This window comes from Haliotis rufescens, unplaced genomic scaffold, assembly GCF_023055435.1.
Source record: "Haliotis rufescens isolate VD_foot unplaced genomic scaffold, xgHalRufe1.0.p SCAF_18, whole genome shotgun sequence".
Taxonomy (NCBI): Eukaryota; Metazoa; Mollusca; class Gastropoda; order Lepetellida; family Haliotidae; genus Haliotis; species Haliotis rufescens.
The window spans coordinates 11,278,745-11,290,677 of record NW_025963868.1 but is presented as its reverse complement, the minus strand read 5'-3'; the positions used below and the strand labels follow the sequence as shown (position 1 = coordinate 11,290,677).

General features: G+C 40.3%; 1 protein-coding gene across 1 annotated transcript; it reads left to right on the top strand.

Annotated features, from left to right (window-relative positions):
* The first annotated feature begins 3,187 nt into the window (after positions 1-3,187).
* On the top strand, positions 3,188-7,422 carry LOC124119139. Its single transcript, XM_046481552.2, has 6 exons — positions 3,188-3,347; positions 3,476-3,547; positions 4,242-4,388; positions 4,779-4,880; positions 5,650-5,821; positions 7,149-7,422. The coding sequence occupies exons 2-6, from the start codon at positions 3,491-3,493 to the stop codon at positions 7,226-7,228; spliced, it is 558 nt and encodes a 185-aa protein (XP_046337508.2). The 5' UTR covers positions 3,188-3,347; positions 3,476-3,490; the 3' UTR covers positions 7,229-7,422.
* Positions 7,423-11,933: the final 4,511 nt, after the last annotated feature.

Here is an 11,933-nt window from a genome sequence, read left to right as displayed (position 1 = left end):
TCCCATTGCCTTATCATAACGTATCATGAGGTATCCATGTCTGACCAATCATATACCATACAGAAAAATCGTTGACTTCGACGTACTATGCAGTCATGATACATGATTATCTTTTGGTGTGACTATTTCTGGTAGATCTATTTTAATGAGGGAGACGGTAGGCAATGATGAGACAAGTCCATATTCCAAAATAAGATTCCAGTTCTGTGAACGGGGACTATTGTCGGGTCATATTCATGACAGTTCAGCTTCATGAATTCTCAAGACGAACGACACAAACATAATCCTAGATTGTGTGGACAAGTCCTTTGTCGGACGTTTACAAAACATCCACATTAGCATACTATGATATTATGTTAATTAATCGCCCAAAATCTGACAGTTTACATGAAACTGCTGTTGGGGGGTTGCATGTCATCGATCCCAATTGCGTGGATTGATGTTCATGATATCAATCACTGGATTGTCTGGTCCTTACTCGATTATTTACAGACCGCTGTCATATAGCTAGAATATTGCTGAGTGCGGCGTAAAACAACATACAAACAAACAACATATATGGCAGAAACAAGTATCGCATATTAACTGGCAGCAACACATTCTTCCTCGACTAACTATGTTCCTGAATTTAAAAAATACCAACAGCAGCAGGAAAAGAAAAACATTAATTTAAAATGAGATAATGCGAAGACTACAATGAAATATTTTCCATTCATTAGCTCCATACTGCCCTTGGGCAAGCTACCCGTGAAAATCCAGGGTGGTATAGGTCTTCAGCAACCCATTCTGGCCGTAAAAGGCGACTATGCTTGTCGTAAAAGGCGACTAACAGGATCGGGTGGTCAAGCTCGCTGACTTGGTTGAAGCATTGTCATCGATAAAAATTGCGTGGATCGATGCTCATGATATCAATCACTGGGTAGTCTGTTCCAGTCTCGGTTATTTACAGACCTCCGTCATATAGCTGGAATATTACTGTGTGCGTCGTAAAACAACAAACCAACCATCCAACCCTTGGGCAAGCTCATGATACATACTGCTACAGGAGCTGATAACGCGCATTATCAACTCCTGAAACATTTACCGGAACCTTGTACAGAAACTCTCTTGTTACTATTTGATGATAATTGGACATCTGGTAAGTTTCCTTCATCATGGCGTGATGTCATAGTTGTTCCTATACCAAAACTGATACGGGATCATACCGATCCCTCAAATTATGGACTCATTTCATTGACTAACTGCGTTTGCAAAACCATGGAACGCATGGTCAGTAATAGACTGACATGGAACTTAGAATCCAATAATTTAATAACAAATATTCAATGTGGTTTTCTAAAAAAAATCGCAGTACCATTGACAATTTAGATCGATTAGAGTGATTCGTTAAGAATGCAATTGTGAACATTGTGTCTATCTTTTTCGATCAAGAAAAGGCATATGACACTGCATGGAAGTAATGTATTTTAAAATAACAAACAAACAAACAAACATGCATGTATAAGTTTGTTTGTTTGTTGTTTAACGCTCTGCTCAGCAAGATCCCTGTTATATGGCGGACATGGATAAACATATCACATGCTAAGAGTGACTTGGAAAGTTCATAAAATGTTGTGGTAAACAAATTCCTTTCACAAATGTGTTCGAAAAGTCGCACACTTACACATTTAGTCACAATTACCTCACACTGTGGCAACAAACGTTGGCGATCCTTCAAGGCAAGTCAAGGACTACTGTGAAACACTATCCTCGCACGCGCACGTGTCTCGTAACATAGTTTGATTGCTCATCGAGATGATATTCGTCATTTTTAAGATTCAGAATGCAATGTCGAAACACTTCAGGTCAAATGTTAATGTGTGTAGTGTGTGTTTGTGTGTCTGTGTCTGATTCAATATCGAAACACTTTAGGTCAAATGTTAATATGTGTAGTGCGTGTTTGTGTCTCTGTGTCTTATTCAATATCAAAACACTTTAGGTCAAATGTTAGTGAAATGGCATACACAAGAAACAGTCCTGATGTATCACCACTGCAGTACATCAAAATGTACAGTGAACAGTGCAAGGAAAATGTCCCTTCCTGCCCATTGTCAGCTGGCTGTATCGCTCCCTGTGTTAAAACATAAACTTGATCGGTTTAATCTAAATGGTTTCATTGTCCGTTCGTGGTAGTATACGACATGAAGACCAGCTTAATATACTCAATTGTCTATCAAGAACTATGTAATGTCTAAGGGTTAAAAGTGTGCAGAATAGGTTTCCTTTGCCGAGAATGTGTGCAGCCGACCATGATTGTGAACGGAGGCTTGCATCATAAAAGGATAAAAGGATAGTTTGAAAATATCATTGACCGAGAATGAGAAAAAAGGCCCTGAATTTCGTGTGACAACTATATTATAAAGTAGTCTGAGAAATGTAGGCATACACCTGAAATGATATGTATTCCGACTAATGTTACCGTACTGGACACTGCTGCATATATACATCGCTGCGAGGACGTCCTGACACAGTGGCCCAAAGACTGGATCTCGAGAAAACAGTATTCAATAGATTGCGGTATTTTCTTTTTCACAAACAGAAGGACTGTTGTATTATCATACACTGCGACACATCTGCATACGTTTTCTGATATAGCATTCTATTTACTCAAAGGGAGTTCCGACTCATCAACAGTTACGTCGCTATTACAGGAAAATAATTTGTCTACTTTGGCATCCGAAAACATGCATCTTCATTTGTCTTGCGGTTTTGAGCCTGTCTGAGTCAGGAGATATTCCAACATTGTAAGTATTGCATGTTTATATATATATATTATAGGTACATGAAATTTGATCTCAATTAACCGCCGTCATATACCTGGAATATAGAATTTTAAATTAACAGCCCCCGTGATGTAGCATTCATATCATCTCCCGAGGAACAAATCCATGTACACCCACGAATCATTGCAATATTTCAAATGACGTCAACGTGTTCTCAATAAATGCATTGTACAATAATGCACTTTATCTTGTGGCGAAGAAGGATATTACGAGCATGCAATTAAGTCATGTTATTTACAGAAAAGAGTAGAAGGTATAATGAGAACATTGTGAGGAGCTAACTATGGTCACTGCTCAGGTGACGGCCAAACAACAACCTGTTTCAAGATTCAGTGGTTCCTCTTCTGAATGATTGTGATTGGCTGTGTGACCGTAATCTTCAACTCACGTGGTCCTCTACTCATTACATGTGATTGGATAATTGACGAGTCTGTACAACTCACGTGTCTAACAGATTAGATATAAATGCCGATGAGTAGAACGACTTGTTACAGACGGTGAATTGGTGCTTCTACAATAGCAAAGGTCAGTTTACCATTTTATTCTTTACACTTCTATCGTATAGCTTAGCTCCTCTCATTCCTTCATACATCTCAACACCATGATCCCCTTTTAATATTTTGTATTAATGTTGCATCAACTTCCTGTTTCAGTCTTAAATATCCACAATGGCGATGCTCCTGATGAGTTTTGCTCTCATTTTGTCTTCTGCAGCAGCGTCTGAGGTGAGTGAGCGAGTGAATGAGTGAAAGGGAGTGCAATGAATTTATGTCATACTGTGTTGGGTGCCGACATTGTACATGGTCCGAGAAGTAAAATAAATTAATAGTGGTTCCTCCTTGGGGATTCCAGGTTAGATGTGAGGTGAGATAATATGAGGTTTAATGTTGCACTCAGGATTATTGCACTTATATTTCGACGCGCATCTGCTCTCTGGGCAGACGCTCTATCCACAAGACCACAGATGTTAGAATTGGTTCCCAACAACCTATATGGGCATTGAAGGAAACTAAATGGAACGGGTGGTCAGACTCGGTGACTTGTTTCAACGTGTCAGTGCACTCCGAAGTCGTGAATCGCTGATCATAATATCAATCACTGGATTGTCTGGTCCAGACTCGATTACTTATAGGTCAACATCTCCTTATTGATGGCAATGCAAACACAGGAACTAAATGCAATTGACCAGTTACCCTGTCAAGAATCTTCAGACAGACTAAAGTTAATTCTTACAATATAGATATCTGATCTCCATTTTGGTATTTAAAAGTGAAACATATGAGAATGATACTTAATGCATTGAATTCAAATTTCTTCGTGTTAATAATCAGTCTATCTTGTATGCTCTAATTCTTTCTAATTGTGTTTGGAATTTTGCTGATTGCGGCGCTAAACAACAATCAATTCCTATACCTGTAGTGGAGAAATATCAGCGCTACCTACGGGGATACGACAATGCTGCTGGACGTGGCAATCGGAGATGGCATCATTGAACTGCAGTCCCACAAACCAGACAATGCGCCTGCCTCTTTCCGAGAAACCACCAACCTCCACGTGTTTTCCAGGGTATGTGTTATTTATTCTACTCTAAGTGGTACAATAAACGTTGAAATATTTTCTGACGAAATTTGTGTTAACCTTAACGTCCATTTCAATAAGCTTACATTCAAACTAACCTTTTTCTTTAAACACCATTGCCCCCTTGTCAGTCTTGGGTAAAAGTGGCACCCAGTAACATACGCATAAAGAAAGGTCAACTGAAATAGATTTGTAAGACAGACACTGTTACCTATCAGACTGCATGTCCAAATGGTGCTGATTGTCGCTTTCAGTCACCGATCTTCCTGGTCCAGTCCCGGTTATTTAGGTGCCACCTTGATAGAGCTTGCAGCGATGTCTACAGCGGAACAAAATCACCCATTTATGCTAGCTTCATTTTCTTTTTTCTCATTTCAGCAACTTGTTGCCATGAGAAATTCGGCGGACAAAGAATGCTATGTCAGACATATCAAAGAAACCTTTGAAGAGTTGAAAGTGAAAATAGGAGGTATCGAACAGGTACGTGAAGTTTTGCTTCAATTTCTAACAAAGATTAGGGAAATGTTGTTTAAAGGGTAGAATACTTACTAAGGATATGTACTGACGTCTGGCGTCCGGATTCCAGAGCTTCTCTAAAAGGAATACAAAGAGAGCTATTTTGCTGGGTCAAGCAAATGTACCACCAAATCCTTCTCTCAATCATAAACTAAAATTCGAAATACAATCAAGGAAGGATTTTCTATTATATTCATAAGAATGAGTGAGCGATAATGGTTTTATGCCGGTTTCAGAAAATGTTCCCAATATCACGGCGAGGGACATAAAAAATGGGGACTTGAACTCAAGTCTTAGCCGTGACAGCCGAACGGTTTAACGCCGTGCCACGCATATGCAAGTTTATTTTGTTTATACAAAACGTTAACGCCAGAGAATAACCATTCTGGATCATCAGGGGCTTGATTATTCTTTTTGGAAAACATTCACGCTCCCAACATTTCCAAATTTATTGTATTATTGACTGGATGCAATTCCCTATTTTGACTTGTATCTGATGATCCTGTTTGTTCAGGTGGACCCCTTGTGTGTGGTTGTGACGGGTGCCACCGGTAGGGGAACATACGCTCGACTTTTCATCAACACCTGGTGACGATAACATTTATTTGTCGTGATCCCCTACTTTCGTTGGAGAGTATATTTCACATTTTGTCTGATTCTTGTCTCCACAGCTGTCTTAGTCCTGAACTTAAGCGTTTAGAAATAAGATATTTTCTCTCATTTACTCCCAAAGCACAATGCAACCGTAGGCCAGCTCGCTGAAGAATGGATCGACGTGAAGAAGGTTTGCCCCATTGAGCCGTGGGCTGTGGAGGACCTCCTTGGAGATGAGATCGACTGCTTCTGCCGCTTCCACGACGTCTACTTCGTCGGTCTCGTGCACACTGGCACCGTTGACTTCACAGGTATGTATTGCCTTACATCATTGGTTGTGTGAAACTCTAAATTGTAAATACATAGTTCATGTAAGACATTTGTCCAAGTGATATTTCCGTTTATTATTCGCCCGTTTAGGGTACTACTGTTTAATAACAATAAGCTGGTGTTTAATACCAAAGCGCGTGCTTACACGGAAGTATTCTCGGAACTAGTTCCACGAAAAATATGGAAAACCCTCAATTGCAAAATCAGATCACTTATTCTATAGTGATAGATCACTCAAAACTCGATGACATGACATGACATTAGGACATTATCTCGCTGGTGCAGCTTGCACAAAACGTTTCAAAGATTACGTCACAACGTCGGTATTCGCTCAGCTCGGCGAAGATCAAGATTCCCCTCATGGGTTCAATGTGTGAAGCCCATATTCAGTGTACCCACCCATACCTCCGTGATATTGTTGAAATATGGCTAAAAGCGACGTAAAACCATACTTATTCCTCACTGTATTATTCTGTTAAAATCAATTAGTAACCCAAAATTACCGTAAAAGGTGACTATGCTTGTCGTAAGAGGCGACTAACTGGATCGGGTGGTCAGGCTCGCTGACTTTGCTGATGCATGTCATCGTATCCCAATAGCGTGGATCGATGCTCATGTTGTCAATCACTGGATTGCCTTGTCCAGACTCGACTATTTACAGACCGCCGTCAAAAAGCTGGGATATTGCTGAGTGCGGCGTTATACAACAAACCACAACAAACCAACCAACCAACCAATAATGTCTTCCTTTCACACACAACGCCAGACTTGTTGTATTCATACGCTTCACCTAGTTAATGACGGGAATTCCAATAGTTCGATCAAATTACGGTTGAAAAGGTTATAAGTTGCAAGTAATATATATTTGACTGAACTCGCTCCCATGTCATACCGTTTTTATTAAACATTTGCTCGTCAAATACCAGAATTATTCATTCATTTCTTTATATTGGTATTACACGGGAGCTGGTTTTGGCACTCTGTTGTACACCTGTTTCCTTATATGTCATTAATATTTACTGGCGATTCCTCTACAAAACAGTATCTAAAATGTGAACTATCTGTGGCCTAAGTCAGTGAAAAGTACTTGTTAATCGAATGAGGTAAGTATTGGTGTGGATTGTTTATAGAGTGACACTGATAGTGGTAGCAGTGGTTTTGTCTATTTTACTTTTGTTGTATTCTCACGCCTTTCTAAATTTCTGTTCATTTGAGCTGGGACAATCAGAATGCCACTTAATTATCTATATTATCTCATACATATAGCACCATAAGTTATACTTCATAGACATAATTTGATTATTACAGCTCCATCCAGGCGACGGAAACGTGCAGCAGCTGCTCGGGTAGATGTTGCAAGCGCTTGCTGCTGTTGTCGTCGTCGCTAATTTCAAGAATACACCAGTCTCGGACAACAGACATGAGCAGGGCTTCTGGCAACTTCATAACTCATGAATTACAATAGGTATCCAGTTTCGGAGTTCAATAAAACCACTAGATAACGCAAAAAGTATGCATTCTCTTAATTTAAATTGTTGTCATATTTACCACAATGTTGCAATAAAGTAATGTTTCAAACCAATTGCTTTCTAGAACGATGTTGTTTTTTCACAATTAGAAACATTATGAACAGCTATTTCTTTACTATTTCTAACAACATTCAGGGTCACTTGTTTGTCACGTGACTTACATGTTGACTACCATACAGCTTCTGAACATTGCGTCAGTAAGATATGGTGTCAAGAATGTCTGTCAACTGTATGTATCGCCATTGTCAACACTTCATCTGTTTAACTCAACATGTAACTTATTCAGTCACTTAAACACACGACGGTTAAGACCAAACGGTCGATGCCATTGGATAGACTTGGAATACAATCACTTTACCATCAGCAAACACTTGTGTCAGAAGATGTTTAGGAATGTAGGGACTAGCTCGATACAGTGAGAAGGGCACTTTTTCAATGTAGATTTCCAATAAATAAATTCTGAATTCAAACTAAATTGTGAATTCTTTGTGGAGAACAAGGGATTATCTGAGCACTTGGCTTTGTTTTTATATGATCTGCCCCTCCACTGAATTCGCCCTCAATCATTCTGAGTGAGTGATGGAGTTGTTTGATTTTATGAGTCTGTAGCAAGCAAACCAGTGGTTGATAGTATGAGCAACGATACAACGAGGGGTACCTTGGCACAGTATCAACCAGATGAGGCATTTTATTATGGTCGGCTTCTACGAAAATGACCACTGAATCTTCATGGGGTCCTTTGGGCGGTGGGGTAGCCTAGTGGTTAAAGCGTGTGCTCGTCACGTCGTAGACTGGTTCGATTCCCCACATGGAAAGAATGTGTGAGACCAATTTTTGGTGTCCCACGTCTGAATATTGCTGAATTATTGCTAAAAATGTAAAGTATATGTACTCATTATCAATTATTATTGATGTAATGAATGATTGATTGATTAACACCGCGCTCAGCACTATTCCAGCGACATGACGGCGGTGTGTAATACTCGATTCTTGACCACACAATTCAGTAATTGAATCATGTACGCAATTGGGATACGATGACATGCATCAATCAAATCAGTGAGTCTGTCCTCCCGATCCCGTTAATGTCCCCTGACGTCAAGCATGGTTTGTTGCTGAATCCTAATCCGGATCTCCAGAGATTCTTTATTAATTATACAGGACATAATCTTCACCGAAAACTTCTCAAAATACGTACTTAAGTGTCCACGTTTTTACACGAATTGTCGGGCACCGTGACATTAGTTAACATCAAATGCAATCATTTACAAACAGTCGCATTTGTACATCGTGATGGCTTAAAAGTAATGAGTGATAGCGTGAATGAATTCTGCTTACTATTGCCGCAGTAGTTTTGTCATATCTGCATATTAGTAAGGACGTTATTCGAAAGGATTATCAATCCGATTTCATTTGAAAGACATCGATTGGAAGAAAGACGTATAGAGAACGTATTTTCGAATTATACCAAATGTGTCGTTTTAGCATTTAGTAATTACATGTATATCGCACTGGCGGCATACTATGCTGATTTAGGTGCACATCTGGCCCACACCTGTGCTTTGTTCTGAGGGCTTTGTTTGTTTGTTTAACGCCGCACTCAGCAATATTCCAGCTGTATGACGGCGGTCTGTAAATAATCAAGTCTGGACCAGACAATCCAGTGTTTGACATCATGAGCATCGATCCACGCAACTTGGATACGATGACATGCATCACCCAAGTCAGCGAGCCTGACCACCCGATCCGTTAGTCGCCTTTTACGACAAGCATAGTCGCCTTTCACGGCAAGAATGGGTTGCTGAAGACCTATTCTACCCCGGATCTTCACGGGTCACCATCAGCAAATACTTGTTTCAGAAGAAGTTTAGGAATGTAGAGACTGGCTCGATACAGAGAGAGGTGACTCTAGATCTCCTTCTGTGTAGATTTCCATTACGAAAAGCATAGCCACACTTTACAGCAAGATTCGGTTGCTGAAGACCTAAAGTGTGTATATTGACAGCATTATGTAAATATAAGACATCAACACTAGAAAATAATCAATCTCGATTATCTGCCCAAGTTCACTTAAATCAGATTTTAGTTCTCGCTACTGCCGAACAAAAATCTGAGTACATCCAAAAACAGGGCACGCCAGGACGACCTTTCGCGAACTTTGACCGACCAATAAAATGACAAACAACAAGTCGACATCAGCCATTAAGAGTGAGTGAGTATGGTTTTACGCCGCTTTTACCAATATTCCAGCAATATCACGGCGGGGGACACCAGAAATGAGCTTCACACATTGTACCCATGTCGGGAATCGAACCCGGGTCTTCGGCGTGACGAGCGAACGCTTTAAACCACTAGGCTACCCGACCGCCCCTCAGCCATTAAGAAGGCAGCTTTATGGCAACTTCCTTTCCAGACCACCTTGGGAAAATATCAATTCAAAATTTGAAAACTAAAAAAACGAAATACTGGAATGTCTATCAGGCGGCCAAGATTGTGTGGCAATTCTTCCCTCGGAAAGTCTCTTCAATTTCAAATTTCCCATTGAAGCAAGAGATAGGCGATGATTTCGACGGAATCATTCGGAGAGTCCGTAACTGTTTTTCGGAATACCCCGTGTTTACCGTTTCCAGGTTGCACGATTGGAAAACACATTCCGACTGTCACTTTCAGGATCTGTTAAGCATCGCTCTGACTGGTAGCAAGAAACGTCCTTATGACGTGACCCGCAATCGGACGTCCTCAGATCTTTAGAGCAAGCGAGAACTAAATTCCGATTCATAATAATTCATTGAGCGTACAAGGTAAATAGTGGTGAAATTGTATGTAATGATCGCTGAAAATCAGTGATAACACCAGGTGTTCGTGAAAAGGATAAGCATGCCCTTCTCTACCCGTTGTTTCCGTCACTTTAAAAAACAATAATTTGACAATGTCCATAATAATCACGAATCCCTTCTAATAGTAAATTGTACGATCCTGACAAAATATATACAAACTGAAAAAGTAACTATACTTACGTGTGAATTTTGAACCTTAAAGTCGAAGAGATGTCTTCATGAATATCTATTGCAATATGCATTATATAATTTCAAAATAAGGTTATTTCCTTCTTTTCCTTTTGTCTATGATATTCATATATATACAAAACAAAACATCACTAATTTTACTAGCATTATATTACCTAGAATTTATCACGCAGAAGAGACTGAGCTAAATTCGACTGGTTCTCAAATAACTGAAAACATTTTCTATGTACAATTTAACTGTAAAATTCCTTTGAACATGGTAAGGTGACATGAGTTGCCTCCCTTTAGTTGCAGTTCAACCATTGTAAATGTTTCATGTAAGGTGAGGCTTAATCCAACATTCATGAATATTGCATTTACAAAGGCACGTGTGTGTGTGTGTGTGTGTGTGTGTGTGTGTGTGTGTGTGTGTGTGTGTGTGTGTGTGTGTGTGTGTGTGTGTGTGTGTGTGTGTGTGTGTGTGCTATACAATACTAATGCCGGCTTTACAGTGCTAGGCCACTGAGATACCATGTCGCAGCTTAACATGTCTACTCCTCTCAGCCTGCATCACTTCGGGCTTTCCTCCCACAGTAAGCTGACACGCCGCGATATAACTGGAATACTGTTAAAAGCGGCGTTAAACCAAACTCACTCACTCACTCACTACTCCTCTCAGACACAGTACAGGGACTTCAAGTCTTTGTTTTAGCCCCTTTATGGAGAGTACCATCTTCAACATCTTTCAATGTGAAGAAGCAGGGGAATCGAAACACCGACCCTCCGCTCTCCTAGCAAATGCTCCTTCCACTAGGCGATGGAGGCGGTCGTCAATATAAGAGTTGCACAACATAAATCATCACCAATTTCACTCGAGGTCACCTTTTGTTTGGTGACCTCTCATTTCCCATCACAGCAGTTTATTGTCCATGTGACGTCACCGGTTGTTGATAAAGAAAGCATTCTCTACTTTATGCTTCAAACCATGTTTTCATCACTATCTCATATTCATTCCACTCACTTCGTGTGTTAACCTTTTGACATGTTCCATGAATACGTGGACCTCAACCAGGACATAATAACTGGACTCTCCCCATAACCCTTTTGGACACGTGCAATGATAAGTAATTATAAACCCCGGATAGGAAAATACGACACTCAAATTACAGGGGATCAAGATTGGTTGGTTGGTAGGTTGTTTAACGCCGCACTCAGTAATATTCCAGCTATATGACGGCGGTCTGTAAAATAATCGAGTCTGGACAAGACAACCCAGTGATTAATGTCATGAGCATCGATCTACGCAATTGGGATCAATGGCATGGATCAACCAAGTCAGCGAGTCTGACCACCCGATCCTGTTAGTCGCCTTTTACGACAAGCATAGTCACCTTTTACGGCACACATGGGTTGCTGAAGACCTATTCTACCCCGGATTCTTCACGGGTCCAGGGGATCAAGAATGGACCGGCAGTGTAGTAGAATTCGAGAACAAGATCCTTGGAATGTGTGATCGAAGTTAGGGACTTTAGGTGTCTTCACATAGTTGTTGTCTTGAC